The sequence below is a fragment of the Mauremys mutica genome, chromosome 3 (assembly GCF_020497125.1).
Source record: "Mauremys mutica isolate MM-2020 ecotype Southern chromosome 3, ASM2049712v1, whole genome shotgun sequence".
NCBI lineage: Eukaryota > Metazoa > Chordata > Testudines > Geoemydidae > Mauremys > Mauremys mutica.
In genome coordinates this window covers 44,831,230-44,847,915 of record NC_059074.1, presented here as the reverse complement: position 1 = coordinate 44,847,915, position 16,686 = coordinate 44,831,230, and the positions used below count along the sequence as shown (strand labels likewise).

The 16,686-nt window shown below is 38.2% G+C and overlaps 1 protein-coding gene across 1 annotated transcript in view; it reads left to right on the top strand.

The window, feature by feature from the left end:
- CSMD1 (CUB and Sushi multiple domains 1) overlaps positions 1 to 16,686 on the top strand; it is a 1,651,174-nt gene that overhangs the window by 5,061 nt on the left and 1,629,427 nt on the right. Inside the window, exon 3 of the mRNA XM_045010124.1 lies at positions 6,032 to 6,248. Within this exon, the coding sequence (XP_044866059.1) occupies positions 6,032 to 6,248 (217 nt within the window). The remainder of the gene's footprint in view (positions 1 to 6,031; positions 6,249 to 16,686) is intronic.

The window sequence follows — 16,686 nt, the reverse complement described above, 5'->3', positions numbered from 1 at the left end:
AAGAGTTATTAAAGTTATTTCCTTTTGCAAGTATAATGCTATACTGCGATATTACAGATCCTATGGAGTTATAACTATTGGCAAATATAGGGATTTTTCCCCCCTTTTATGCTTATCACTTTGTATTTTATAGATAAAGAAAGTGAGGCACAGGGAAGCTAGGATTCCATTTGGGGTGCCTCAATTTTGGTGGGTCTATCTGACTCAAAGTTATTTAGAACAGCAAACAAGGACACTGGTGTTATAGTTCCAAAGGGAGCTGAATGTCTGACCCCTCACAATCAGTCTTTCCATAGGCACCCTTTCCAAGGGAAAGGCCCACACCTGTCCTTCTCTCCAAGGTAGAAACCTGAAATTCACCCCTATTTCACCAACTGGGAATCTTCAGCAGGTCCAGCTGGGTTTTGCCTCCGCTATACAACAGTGTAAAAATGCAGAGACAGAACAGCTTGTTCAAAACAAAGTGTTATTTATTAATCCATAGGAACACAACAGAGAGGAAAAGGGTGAAATAACAAAAGACATATACACATACCTAAACCGTAGCCATTTCTTGAAAGTTTAGGTAGACCTCCATTGTCCAAAGCATCCCCGTATTGGTGATAGGTGAGGCAGACTGCAGCCTCTGCCTTTCAGTCTGACCTCCATTCAGTGACTCCGTTTCCTAAGATCATCTTTTAATCACCTTTAAGCTTTTTTTTTTCTTAATACTTCCTGTCTGAAGACCCCTGAGGGTACAAGCTGGAATTCTTCTTTCCCACCCACTCCTGATTACATATTAGTGATGGTAAATTTCCAAAGAATGAATACCTATGTGGTCTGAGTCACAGAAATTGGGGCTTTCTACAGCCAGTGCCTTTGGTTCCTGCTGATAAAAACTAATTAAAACTGATTTAACTCTTAGCTACCCTTTAGCCAGTAGCACAGTAACCAACAAAATCACAGTATCTTTCTCCCCAAAAGATCTAAATTACTTAAATATTAAAAAATACACTAAGAAATGGTGATGGTATGATGTGAATTGGGGTACTCACATTACCAAAGTCAAGTATGCGCCTCTCTGAAAGTTAGGGCCCTTAGTTTGTAAAGTGCTTTTGGGTGTGATAAATGATGTGAGCGTCCAACATTAAACAATCTATGTTTATGGTGATTCATTTTTCCTTACTGGTGTGAATAATCAATATCTACACTGGGAAAAAACAAGTCAATTTCCCTGTATGACTTTTTCATGCAAATACCTTTGGAACTCAAAATTGTCCAGTCAAGAGCAGCAACAAAATATTTGTGAACATCAATAGTAGATAGAGTATAAAATAAATTAAAATAAAAAATGGTATCCAAGCTGACTGAAGGGTTCCTTAATACAAACAAAAACTGAGCAAACTGGTTTGTACTGGTTGTTTGTATAGTTTGATGGAAGTTGTGAGCTTAATTTTTAAAAGCAATAGAAAAAAATCCTTAGAATAGCTGCAGAGTTGGAGAGTGAACTTTCGTTACATGGTAACTCGAATGGAAATGATTCAGTAGGAGTTTGATTTTACTTATGCTAGTAGGTTTAAAATGCTTGTGAAGATGGGACAATTTAAATGAGTAAGTCTTTAAATGTCTCGTTACTTTTTAATTCCTCTTTGCCTGCAGAAAGTAAACAATCCTGACTCATTCCAGATTTACTGTAAGGCAACTTTCAAAGTTACTGATACCCAATCTGAAATTGAGTAGCACCTTACCCCACAAGCTGGGTCATTAATTTTGATAGGCGTATATATGGATTAAGGTACTATTCAATGTGAGTATGGGTATCAAAATCTAGCCAGAAGTGTTTGGCTGGTAGTGTGAAATGTATCTCTTTTTATTTTATATTTTTTTATTATTGAAAGACATATTATTATTTGAGCAACTTAGTCAACTTATTTTTAGATCAATTTTATTTTAATGTTGTGCTTGATTTTGCCCCTGGGTTTTGAAGGCTGGTATGGAGAGGGTTTTTATGGACTTTTGACCTTGTATGGGACAGAATTTTTCATGCTTGCTTTTGGTATTTCTGTTTAAATTTGCCTTTGGTTTTAAAAGTCTATTATTGACTTGATTTTGTTCTGAAATTAATGATTGAGTATAATTTTGTAGTGTTATGCTATACAGAAAATACAGAAAATAACTGTAATGGCATAATGAATCTCTAATTATTTCCTAAAAGATATGTCCCAACACTTTACCAGTGACCATTGAAAGTGACAATGAGCAATATGAATAGTAGAAAAGGACAATTAAAAAGTAAGGCTTTGATCCTGAAAACACATGATTTACTTGCCTTTACTTGTGTAAAATTCAGCAGGATTGGGGCCTAAATTCATTCTGAAGCCTAAAATAAAGCACTACATGTATGCACTGAAACATGCACAATGGTTATAAATACAAGGATAGAACAATATGCACATTCTCACAGGTACTGTTTATACAGGTACACAATGGGGTCATCACTCAAACTTGTGTCTTTATAGGCACAAGGATCAAACAAATTGGATCCCCATTTCCTAGATGCTTAGCTTCCACTTCTTTCCCTGAATCAAGGGTCCTTCACAAAGACTGTTGTGCAAGCCTTGGCTGATATAGCTCAAGGGCCTCCATTGATCACAGCCATTATTGTATGGTATTGGAAGAAAACCGGTCTCTCAGGTACCCAAGTACCAAACTCCTCATAATAGTTCCAGTGAAAATCCTTAGAAAGTTTTTTAACAATGACCTTCAGTTACAATCATAGAACTTCCCTCGTACTATATTTTTATATTATGAAGTCAAAATATCTATATTGACATGTCTCCTTACAATCTGTATATAAAAGTCATATTAGTGCCAATAACACATTTTACATCCATACAATCTACTGTACACCTTTTAATAATAGTACAGTGGAATTTAATGATGGACCTATTAGATCACAATTGCATTCCCCTGACAATGACTAGATTTTCTTCTGGTGATGTGCTTTGTACAGATTTAACTGACACACAGTTAAAATAGATTATGTTATGCCAATTATGTTAATAGATCTTATTTTTAGGGTATTTTTTCCTTTTAGTCAGCCTACATTCTCCTTTGCTTAATTTCATCTGACTACTACTCTTTAAATCCTTTGGTCTTTAATATTTACATTTCAGTCTGTTCAGGATTTTTAATTGTTCTAGTTGCTCTTCTCTGAATTCCTTCCAATTTATCATCATTTTACGGGTATTGAAGTGTCCAGAACATAATAGAGCATTGTAAATTAGTCTCACCAGTGGCCTATGTTTGTTTTATGATGCTTCTGCAGCCCAAAACAGTGTGATTTTATACTGTATTTCATTTCCAGCTCATATCTAATTTGCTGTCAACTGTCTCCCATAAGTCTTTTCATTTACTGTTTGGGAGAGGTGTAGAATGTGACAGCTCTGGATGTTTGACTTACGTTTATTGACAAAACAATTACAACCTGGGCAGTGCCTGTGTTCTTTTCCCAATGCAGCTCTGCTAATATGCTCCATCTCTGACTTGGGTGGGGACTAGTTCCAGGCTTGAAATAAGAGTTCAGTTTCCTGGGCCAACAGTTCTTGAACTGGGCTTGCAGAACACTTCTGGTGGTCCATGGAACAGGTTCTCCAAATAGCTCTCAATCTTCAGTCATTGATGTTGTTGATAGCTGTAGCCAAGGATTATGATTTCTACATTTAAAAAAAAATAAAATATATACAAATAAAAGCAATGAACCCAAGCACATTTTGGCACTGGCCCCTTTATGGTTCTCTTCACATGGCTTCTTCCATAGCCCCTATGATTCTCTAGGCATGGCCCCTTTATGGTTCTCTTAGGTGCTTCTTTGATACAGATTGAATAGTGATCATGTTTATGGACAATATCAAAATTGGAAGGGTAATAAACACACAGAAAAACAAAATTGAACTGGTGAAAGAAGGGGCTGCAGACAATGAGGAGAAATAAGGTTGAGTCTCACACTAGGGGACAGGAAATAAAACAAAAAGAAAATCCTTGGGGAAGTAATTACGCAGCCTCACTCATCACACTAAAGAATGTTTATTTTCACCCTATCTCCTTAATCTTGTTTTAATAGTTTTTGAGGCTTGATCCTGAACATCATAGGTTTGTGTGTTACTCATTTTAAACACATTATGTAAAAACTGACAAGCAAGAGAGAGATTGCAGGGTAACTTGAGTCTACATTAACGAGACCTCAGATGTTCAGCCTTGAAATTACTCTGCAAGAGAAAGACTAAAAAGGGGGAAAGATTTAGCATGAAAATAGAGTCCTTAGCTGAGGATGAAATTGAAATCAAGCTTCCTTATATATATGCACTCTCAATCTCCATACTGCCCCCTTTCTACCTTGCACTCTTGGATTGTGTTTTGTCCTTGCTTTGCTCATATTGGTAGCCTCTTTAAGTTCCTTTGTGTTATTTCTCCCACTTTTGCAGCATCTGCAAATTTAATTCACATACTAGGCTAGATTCTTCTCCATGCCAGTTACAGAGCTGTAATTCTAAGGGGCAGTTGTGGCCCAGATGGGTCTTAGGTCAGTTGCCAGGTTGCTTTCAGTAGCTCTGCTCCACCCCCTGTCCTCTGGTATCCCTTCTGTGCTCAGGTGGAGTGGGGAGGCTCTCACAGAACCTGGCTGTACTGGATTTCTGTGAAGAGGGAGTTCCTGTACACCAAAGGAATTCCCTGCTGGTGTTCCTTCCCCTATGGTTGGGGAAGGAATACAATGGATTGCCAAAGGTTCTATGAGAACATTTGAAAATTCAATTAAACAGTGTATAACTGAAACATGCTGTGTTTTGTAATTTAATGCATTCACTGTTCACAAATGTGTACTAATGTCTGTATTGGCTTCATATGAAACAATTAGTGGATATATTAGAAAAGCTTTTCCTTTTAATGACCTGTTGAATCCCCAGAGCTTTAATATCTAACCATTAGAGTTATTGCTAGATTTAAAATTTAGTAGAAAATGGTTACTTTTTAGTTCCTTAGTTTTAACCTGCAAATCCTTTTTATTAAATCCTTTTATTAAGATTTAGAAACCTCCCACAAGCATTAGACAGCATTTTTTAAAAAGATTTATACTCTGAGACCTACTAGTGTGAAGTTAAAAATAAAACTGTAGTCTAAAATAATTTTCTGTTTTAGGTGTAACAATAAATGCTGGGATTATACTTGGTTTTACAATGCTTGAGCTACACATAAGAATCCAAGCACTGTAGTACACAACATGGCCTCACATTTTTCCCAAACAAATATTTCATTAATCGTAATGCAATTTAATTTTAAGCTTGACAGTAATTCTGAGCTTCAGTATCTCTATGGTATGTAGGATTAAGGAAACCAGCTACACTGTTAGCAGAAGTGTTTGTAGTGAGTGAAGTCTATTTGCTGAGGACTTCATGTGAATGAGTTGCTGTACCCTCATAAAGTTCTGTGGGAGGCATAAAACTAGAAGTAAGGCCATGATAAGCAGATCCTTAATATTAAGTTTTTGGAATCTGACAAAATTAACCCTTTCTTAGCAGATTGAATTAATTACAGAATATGTACTATATAATGAGTTATCATATAAATGTAGGACTCTTAGTATTCAGTGCAAGTAATTCAGAAAACGTGCCTCTATTTTAGCTTTCAGTGTTAAAATGTGTTTCAGAGTAACACAAACTCTGTTAAGTGTATAGCTTTAAATAAACTCTATAAAACAATGTAATTTATTGTTCAAACTTTGGTACCTACATTAGCTGACTAAACTTTGCATTTGGGTGCTCAATTTGATACGTAATGATTGCATTAATGATTGACTGTAAGGTTATGGGTGCCTCAGAATGCCCAATGATGGCATTTGAAAATTGGGCCCAGGGAGAAGATTGTTGTGTGAACATAGAAAAGATTAGTTGTCAAAAAATTAAGTTCAGGTATAGCTATTGGTTAAAAACAAATGGGGTAAAAAGCAGCAGAAAAGTATTACAAAAATAACATAATTTCATTTCTTCTTTTCCAGGTCAGAATTGTGGCGGTTTAGTACAGGGACCAAATGGTACAATAGAAAGTCCTGGATTTCCTCATGGTTATCCAAATTATGCCAACTGCACATGGATCATTATCACAGGAGAACGTAACCGGATTCAACTGTCATTTCACACTTTTGCCCTCGAGGAAGATTTTGATATTTTGTCAATTTATGATGGACAGCCACAACAAGGCAATTTAAAAGTGAGGTAAAGTACACTCTTTTTTATGTGTTGTATATAAGGAATCCATATTCTGACATCATATTTACAGCTAAACTCCACTGATGTTTCAGTGTTTTGGATGAAGTGTGTTGTGAGGACCTGCTTTCTTATGCCTCCCTGTTATTGTTCCTAACACATCCCACTTGGGGAAAAAATAAGTTGTACTAGCTAAAGAAGCTAACCAAAGTTTCAGATCAGTGTGATGACAATTTGTGTAATAACCACAATAGTTGCAGGATTTTGCCAGACTATAAATTTTCCTCCAAATGTGTAGGATTCAGCACTTAAAAACTAATTTTACTACAATTACTGTTTGTAGTGCTGTTTCCATATTCTGTTCAGATACATGATTTTTCAAGAGCTAAAAACAATTTCAAGTCAATATCTGTTTTTGTTTGTTAGTTTGCTTTTATTTCTTGTATCTACATTATATTGCAAAAGGAAGAAAAAGGAATATGAGAGATATGAGTGTAAAAGAGAATGTTCAGATTGTCTGATTGTTGATTCAATCCAAAAAAGTTTAGAGCAGGAGAGATGGTGAAGGTATTGCACTGCTAGCAACCCTTGTGTGCCACATATGGGATATGCGTTTTTCAATGTACCTTGTTTTTATGTTTAGTACTTGTGTTGCCTTATACCAAGGGAATACTGTTTCTTTTTCTGTTAAATACTTTTAGTACTAATAAACTAAAATGCATGTGGGGGCTTTTCTCCAAGGTGTATGTATCTGTTAGAAGAAACTTCTTCAGAGATCAGTGTGGCTGCACAGGAGTAAGAGGCATAAACTCTTCAGGTGCAATCCTGGCCTTGCTGAAATCAGTAAGAGTCTTGCCACTCACTTCTGTGAAGTCAGGATTTTGGCCCGGAATTTTAACAAGGGCTCAGATATATGAGTCTTCCTCTGACCTTGAGAACATCAGTTGACCTTTCTCCGCCTGAATTTATCTAGTTATAAAATAGAGATGATACTAGTCAATGCATTTGGTATGGTATAATGATATACTAATTAATATCTGCAAAAGTGTTTTGAAGGTGAAAGCAAGATTTGAGCAACAGATCTCTGTTGGGCATGTTCCAAATTTATATTTGCCTTTGCTGTACTGAAGACATGCATGGGTGCCCTTCATGTTTGTTACAAATATCAATTACATATTTCATGGAAAATTGCTTAGTAGATATTAGCAAATTATAGTGTTCTTTTTTACTGACAGGGTGTAACAGAGAATTGGAACCTTTCGTTGAGAATATAGCTATTGATGTTTTTGCATACATTTCCAGATGGAAAATACAATGGTAGACTTTTGGATAATTAAGCTACATTAATCATCATACAGTCATTCCTCAGTTACAGATATGAAAACATATAACCCTATCAAATGATTTTAATAGCATCCAATTTTCACATAATTTTCTTTATTAAATCTGTTTTGATACCCAAATTTTGGTTGTTGTAGAACTGAAACTACACACTCAGCAAGTTTAACATGTTGCCTAACCGCCTAAAGTGCTGGCTCTCAATGTTTCCAGATTACTGTACCCCTTTTAGGAGTCTGCTTTGTCTTGTGTACCCCCAAGTTTCACTTCACTTAAAAACTACTTGCTCACAAAATCAGACATAAAAATACAAAAGTGTCACAGCACACTGTTACTGAGAAACTGCTTAATTTCTCATTTTTACCATACAAGTATAAAATAAATTAATTGGAATATAAATATTGTACTGACATTTCAATGTATACTATATAGAGCAGTATAAATAAGTCATTGTCAATGAAATTTTTCTTTGTACTAACTTCACTAGTGTTTTTGATGTAGCCTGTTGTAAAACTAGGCAAATATGTAGATGAGTTGATGTACCCCCTGGAAGACCTCTGCGTAAGGGTGCATGTACCCCTGGTTAGGAACCACTGGCCTAAAGGATAATTTTGTAAACTGATAGCAAAGCACAATACTGCTGATAAATACTGAGTTTTTAATAGTGACTGTTTGCTTTCAAAAAAGAAGATGCCAGTTGAAAAATGTTTTGGGATAATGTAGTGATGTACCAAGTTGATGTAAGCTGTGGAAAAAGCAGAGAGAATAAGTAGCTGTAATGTTTATATATGTGAACGTGATTCTTACAATATCACATTTCCTAAAAATGTTTATTTAAAAGGCTATTGGGAGAAATTCTGATCTGACATAAGATACCCATATGTAATTTATATGATTGATTTATATGTAGGCATAGGTAATTATAAGCCTATCTCCACACTATGAGCTAGAAGTGTCATTTCCCCTGCTTGCATACACATACCTGCATTTATGAGTGGTCCAGAGTACTACCTGTGACAGCAGTGTTTTCAGTCCTCATTGTAAAATAGTGTAACCTAAGTATAAAAAGTCAGATCAATAATGTCATGTTATAATCAAATCACGTGTTTATTCTATACTATTGAAAAAACTCCTTCTAGCAAAGCATCAGTATTTCATTTTCAATTTATGATGAACTCTTCAAAACACAACCAAATTCCAATTAATCTAGGGGAAAAACTATAAAATGTATTGTTACTTCTTTGCATTTTATATTTTTGACAAGTTGTTCATTTCTGATATGCAAACAAGTTCATTTCTTATATGCAAATTAACTAACAGCACTTAAGGCAGTACTGGAATTCAAATGTCTGATACTTTTGTGGAGGATTGATATGAGTCAGTGGTGTGTTGAGCCAATAAGAAAGTTATTACTTATAACTCACTTTCTATTGTTAATTTGTTGCTACACTAAAAAAAAATTGTACTTGGTAGCTCAAAGTATCATAACTTATGCGGTAGCTGGAAATTTTTTGCAGTCTATTTCTTTGCACTATAGCTAGAACATCCTATGTAGCATAGGCACAGACTCTGTGGGTGCTTCGGGGCTGGAGCACCAACAGGGAAAAAATGGTGGGTTCTGAGCACTGGCAGCCCCCTATCAGCATCCCCTCTCCCCCACCACCTCTTGCCCACCGTCAGGCCCTGCCAATCAGCACCTCCCCTTCCCTCCACGCACCTCCTGCCCACCACAATCAACTGTTTCGTGATGTGCAGGAGGCTGGGGGGAGGGGAAGAGCGAGGACATGGTGCGCCCAGGTGAGGGGGCAAAATGCATCTGGAAGAGGTGGGGCCGGGGTGGGGCCTTGAGGAAAGGGTTGGAGTGGGGATGGGCCATAGGGCAGAGCTTGGTGTTGAGCACCCCCCGGCACAATGGAAAGTCAGCACCTGTGGTATGTAGTAGTAGAAAGTAGCTTTTTAACAGAAATAAAGAGAAAAGTATCACCAATAGATGTGAACTGACAATATTGAGCTACAAACTAGTGCACCACTGACACTGACAGATACATTATCTTCTATGAACAAGAGAATTAAAAACAGACACTTAAGCAATTTTTACAGTTCAAATGTCATTTTAAGAACTATTATAATATTTACTTATCTTGTGCAACTGAAAAATGTGAAATGTCAGTTGCTCTAAGAGTAAACTTGGGTTACACCATAACTTCTTTTATTCACATTTGCAAAATCACTGACGTGAAGTTTCACAAAGAGAGAGACAGGGAAAATGGAACTGCCTGAATGGAGGCCTCTATTAGTGTGTGAGAGTGTGTGTTTGTGGAGACCTTATAACTTACAAATTACGTTAGTGTAGTGAACTGTGCCCATACCATATAATGCTGTTATAATTTCATTAGTGTGTGCAATTCACCCCATTTCAAAGTCAACATTTCTCCAAAAGTTACCACAGGATGGTCTAAGATAAACACAGTTGTCATGTTGCCATATTTCAGATATCATAGTATGTTAACTGTTACTAAATGTGGTTTTCTGAACCTGAAAGTATGGTAACTTCTATTCTCTCCTCTCCAGGCAGTTTTTGGAATAAATTGATGGGGACACAGCTTCTCCATCTGATAAATGATTGGCATACATTTCAGTGTTTTCACTCCTCTCCCCCAACATCCTTTTTATTAGGTCTACAGTACACCTCTAAAATACTAATAGTCTAGAGAAACCCAGATATAGTTGCCCAAAGTCTGAGATGGCATTGAGTGGTCAGTAGCAGGTTTCTGATGGGCAGCCTTCCACTTAGCCGCTGGGGAGTGGGATGTCAGCCTCTGAGCTCATAGAAAACTTATCCAAACCTCCAATTTACACACACTGACTTATCTTTTTATAGGTTGCTCAAAACAAAGCACATAACTTGCAAACTAACAACTTTCCTAACATCAGCAAGCAGCTCCTAGTCATGAGATCAGCAAAAACTCATAATCGGGAACACCCAGATCCAAGGTCAGATATCCACACTTCCACTCATTCTCATGATTCTTCCAATTTTACTCTCTATCCTTTTCTGCAAAACGGCAGCTGCAGCTATTTCATATACTTATGCAAAGCTCAAGTTATTCCTGACTACATGGTGTTCTTGCTTCCAGGTAATGGTGGCTAAGTGCACAAAATGGCTGTGGTTTTGTTAAATCAATTTATCTCATAATATGGCTGTCATTAAAAAGTAACTACTCTTTAACAAAAGATAATCCATCCAATCCGCCGGGAACCTCTCACAATCTTTTAAAGATACACTAAAAACTAATAATTTTTAGTTGGTGTTTGGGAGAACTCAAATTGGTTATAAATTGATACAAAGTTGTTAATTACACACCTCACTGCACTCTTTCATATGTAAATATCTAGTTTGTATCCACAAATGACCCTTTGTGAGTGTGAGTATATGGCAGATATTTGGGGTGCACTTGTTGGACCCATTTTTGAAAATGTGGTCCTACACCTACATTTGTAATTATATGGATGTGGGTTTGTGATGTATTGTATCTTTCCTCTTTTATTATCTGATATGCTTTCTGCTGGTTGCTGAGACAATAAGTATACTGCTGTCCATATACAATATTGGCTGTTATCAGTTATCATTCAGTTTACTTAAAATAGATATTTTTGGTTCAATAGGCGAGTCATAAAAATTCAGTAAGCTTATAATAAGCAGATTCCTATAATTTTCTAACAAAAATAAATGCAGCATACACTAGAACTTAGTATGTTGTTCTGCACTGTTTTCCAGAATCATTTGGAGATAATAGGTGTCAACCTTTCTTCCTGTAGAGGAAGAAGAAACAAATCTTCTTGCCTCTGGACACATGCTTCATTTGCCTTTGTTAATTCATTTTTCCTGTCTCCAGCAGGACAAAAAAGTCTCTTGGTGTGCTTCTGTGCTTCATTTCTTTCATGTTGCGGCTGAGGCCTAATCCTGCTGTCTGTTTATGCAGGTAAAAATATCTCTGAAGTTAAGGTTTGGGCCTTTGGTGGTTATTAAGCCACTGTCTTTTATTTCATAAGCTCAGACTTGTGAGATGTCCAACCTTTCCACAGTTTGAGTTCTCTGCACAAGTGTTTTGGAAAAGCATTTTTATCTTTGTTCTCTCTGAGGTTGAGGAAAGAAATTAATGATAATGAGACTAGTGACTTGCTCTCTCTTTCCAATGAGTTAGTTGCTGGAAAAAGCCTGTGAGAGGTAGAACTGTGTGATGTTCAACTTTTTTGCTACTTGGAATTTTGAATGCAAATTTTTATTTTTCCACTGCACATGAGTTTGCACAATCCAAATTCAAATCAGGAAAAGCAGTATTTTGAGTAATTTTGTTCAGATTTTTGAATATGTTGTACATCTCTAGAAAATTGTGAATTTACTATTAATACAGAATACTTCTACAACCTAGTATAGTAATCAGTGGCTATACAAATAGGAGAATGGAATGCTACTGGCAACCATTATGTAAAAGGGGAAAGAAAATCAGACTACTTCCTCCAAGAGTTCAAAAGTTAGGAAGACAAAACAAGGGGCTCTTGCATTCCTTGACTAAGACTGGCACACAATACAAATCCTTTAGTTTACCAAGCACAAATATAGTAGGATTAATTCTGTTGCCAGTGCTTGCTTCTGGAAAAGAAGTGGGAGGAAATTGAACCATGACCACACCTACTCAACACTAGCTGGTAGAGCCCGCCAGCCACGGTGGAAAGAGAATATAGTACCCCTGATGCTATCTGGAATGGCTACTCATATGCATAGAGATAAGGTGTTCAGTCCTGTAAATTGCAACAGTTTCACCTCAGGTGAATGAGACGGCATGTTTTATTAGTTTGAAGTCCTGAGCTTGCTAATTTTTTAGCAAACTTACATACTAAGAAGATTTAACATAAATTATATTAAATGTGAAAGAAAACAGCTTTTCTGCTCACTAAGAAAGTATTCTAACAAAAAAAGTTATGTCTACATGTCTAAAGCTGAAATTAAAGAATAATCAGTGATGAAAGAATATAACTACTCCGTTCCCCCAAAGAAAACTGGACTATTGTTTGAATTGTAAGTGAATAAAAAATGTAAAGCTACTTCACGTGAAGAGAATTATTATTTCTTTGAAAAGCAATGAAGTAAATTTTAAACTTACTTTTTGATAAATCAAAATGGTGTATGCAATTATAATGCAAAATGCTGTATCAGTTGCTTAAAGTTTTTTGTAAGTGAGGATGTAAAAGTCAGCATAATCTTGATTACTTTTTTCCTAAATGTTTTATTCTATGTTCTACCATATGCAATACTGACAAAGGCTATGGATCAAAGTCTTCTGCTCAGACAAACAATTATTTCAGAACTCATGCTGCTAGCAGAAATCCAAAATCTGTGGGATTGTGAGGAAACTTTGTCACTGATTTCTGATATCTTCATTTAATTTACAGTGTACAGTGGTATATTTAAAGCACACTAGCAGAATTGACATTCAGAAATTAATGAGCAGCACATTAGCACATAAACTCTGGTTATATCAGTATGGATTATTTTAGCCACCAAGGTCACTACAAACCAGATCTGCATAAACAAGGACTACAGGAACTCTCATTTCCTTCATTGGAAGTATTGTATGAGTAAGGTCTGCAAGTCTGGGCCTGAAATTTCTTCTGCAAGGGAGGGTGCAATCCCCCAGTAGCAGAGGGGTTACAAGTGAGGTGATTATTGCAAGTTAGTATTATATATTTATGTTAATGACACACCAATGGTAGCACACTGAAATAATGATGGCTGGCTTTTATTTTTATTGTTTTGTTATTTTTTAAAGTGAAGAACTTTTCTGGCTTAGCAAGAATGTTATGGTGTGCCCTGACCATTCACAGTAAAAATAGATGCAAATCTAATTGACATTTACCACTCAAGTGTGTTGACAGAATAATGGATAGAGGGCTGTGGAGGTGGAAGTGGAGTTGTGCTGGCCAATTACGTGGTAGAAGATCTTTTTAGCCAATGCAAAAATATGTCTCAGAAAATACTGCTGAGAGAACTTTGATAATGGGTGACATGCATCCCCAGTTAAGAGATATATACTAGCTGGCAGGGGACTGCTCATTTTCATTCTTAGGCAGATCATGCCCCTTCATGGCTGAAACAGGAGCTATCTACCCTATCAAAGTCAGATATTACAAGCAAAACCACTTTTGTTATAAAGCCACTAATAAAAACATTAAATGAGGTACTCATGGAGGCAGCCCTCGGGCTACTACTTCAGGAAGAAGGATGACCTGACTAGAACTTGGAAGTTGCTAAGGTGACCCTGGGAGGGGCACTAGGAAGCCTGAGACCAAAGAGTGAGTTAAAAGACTGTTTTCTGTTTACTTACTCTCTTGTGGAAGAGAAAAAAACCTACTTGAAAGAAACGTGGAGCAGCACTACATAGTTGGCCAATAGTCTGGATGAGTTGGGGGGAAGAAGCCCCTCACAGTTGCATGTGGTACCAGAACTCGGATCTGGCCTGCCCATGGAATAGGAAATGATCTCCTGTTTGAGACAAAGCGGCAGCAGCAGAGGGCTTCATTATAGTGGCCACAAAAGTAGCAACAGCAGACTCGGGCCTTACTTATTCAATTAATGGAGAATCAAGAGAAGCAACAGGAAGCCCATTTTGCAGCATCAACAGAGGTGTCAAGAAATCCACTTCCAACAGCAGGAGTGGCTGCAGAAATGATTGGTCCAAGGAGCACCAGGCAACACAATCAGTGATGGAACCCTTGGTTGGCTGGCCTTGGGCCTGGAGAAGTTTGGACCAGAAAATGATCACTAGGCCTTTCTCCCTGGTGGCAAAGACAGTGGCCAGGAGGATTTGACATGGGTGACCTGAATAGCACTATTCTTTACCAGTGATGCGCAGGGAGCTTACTGGGTGGTAAGCAATGACCAGGAAAACTCTTATCCAGTAATGAAGGTAGCTATTTTAGACTGATTAGGGCTGACTCCTGGAGCATACAGACACTGGTTTCAGGTGGAACTGTTTCCTCCAGGGGCATAACAGCCCAGAAACTGAGATCTTGCAATGCAGTGGCTCTGCCCTGAGACCAGCTCAATAGAGAAGGTTATGAGCCAGATTATATTGGAATAATTCCTAAAGAGTCTACCTGTAGGAGTACAGAGCTGGGCAATGCAGTTTCAGCTGATCTCAGGTAGGGAAAGCTATGAAGCAAACTGAAGCCTTTTTTGAGGCTGAAGGAGAAGAGCAACCAGGGCAATATGATCAACTCATGGGGGCTGAACAAGAGATGTCCCAGAGAAGCTTACAAGGGGAAAAGACAATGAGAGGCCAAAACCTGGGGGACACACAGGAACGACAAGGGGCCATGTAGCCCCACAGTTTAGCAGAAACACTTGGATGGGATGGACCAAGTGGCCTCATCACATGCTTTCAGTGTGGCCAGGCCACGCATATTAAATAGAGTTGTCTGATTATGGAATGTGACTACATAGGTTGTTACTACAGCAGGACCAGGTGGTGGGGGTCCACTCAGAATTCAGGGGGGCAGGCTGTGGTTAGTACCAATTAGATTGGGAAGAAGAGCGGCTAAGGGACATGTAGACTAGGGTTATGTGTGCACTCTTGACAGGGAGGATTGGACAAGGATAAATAAGAGAGCAGCATCTCCCAATACAGGTCTCATATATCCATGGAGAGATCCACGTCTGCCCCACAGCCAAAGTTGACCTGGAGGTTCAGGGTCAGAGAGCTTGACTACGTATCAAGGTAGTCAAGAATCTGCCTTGGCCAACAGTTCCTAGGAGTCACTGGGTAGGTTTGTCAACCCTCATAAAGCAGGGACTAGAACAACCCAGGACTAAGGGGGCTAGGGGTTGACTAGAAAAGGAAGTAAGAAAGTCATAGTAAAGATGGCAAAGGGAGGTTGAGAGGGAGATCATGACCATCTCCAAGGACTAAGAGATCATCTTAGCAAGTATCAAGAAGAGTTGGATGATGTAAGCAGCTCATGAGGAGGGGGGATTATCAAACACCTACTGGCTTTAGAAGAAGAGTTAGCCTGGGTTTGGATGGAAATGGAGAAAGAGAAGCAACAATGCTTGATCCTGCGAAAAGAATTGGCTCCGACCTAAATAGGGAAAAGTACCAGGGAATGGAAGCCATCAGAGACTGAAACTGAGTCTCAAAGTAAGCCAGATACTGTGGGAGCCAAGACAGAGTCCCAGTCTCAGCAGGGTACTGTGAGACCCAAATTGAGTCTCAAACTTGTGGGGACCCAACTAAATTCCCCATTATACAAATTAGCATGGGGACACAGATGGGATCATACCAACAAACAGAGGCCAACATGAGGGGTCTGTCATGGACATAAGGCCCTGGTATGGGGCAGGATATAGTGAGTACCAGTCTTACAGCTCCCACCCTACAGACTGGGGAGCTTACAGAGTGATTAGAAGCACCAGAATGTGAGTTACAGAACCTCAAGCACAAGAGAGAACAACTCATGACAGATCTTCATTGCACTGATGAGGAAGGAGAACACCTACTCTTCACTTTCCATGAATTTGAGACTAAAGTATAAACTATGTGCAGAGATTGAAAAGCCTATGTAGGTAGGGAACTCAAAGTCTAGGTGTAGAAGGTTAGACTGTATGTTGGCTGTGCCGAGTGAGGCTAGGCGCATGACTGTAACCCCATTGTATAAGACTTTGGGAAACTGGGACTAAGGGTTTTGTGTTAGGGACTGTGTTAGGAGTCATGGGACTGAAAAAACACTCAGTGATGGGGCAGTATTTATGTAAGAATAATAGGAGATATACCTATCTCCTAGAACAGACCTTGAAAGGTCATCAAGTCCAGCCCCCTACCTTCACTAGCAGGACTAATCTTTGCCCCAGATCCCTAAGTGGCCCCCCTCAAGGACTGAACTCACAACTCTGGGTTTAGCAGACCAATGCTCAAACCACTGAGCTACCCTTTCCCCTTTAATGTGAAATGCTGCATGGGGTTTCTTATGCTAAGCAACTAAGGAGACTATTTTGGTTGGTTTGGAGAAATTTTAGAGTCCTGAAGTGCTATAGATTATGTCTTTGGGGGAA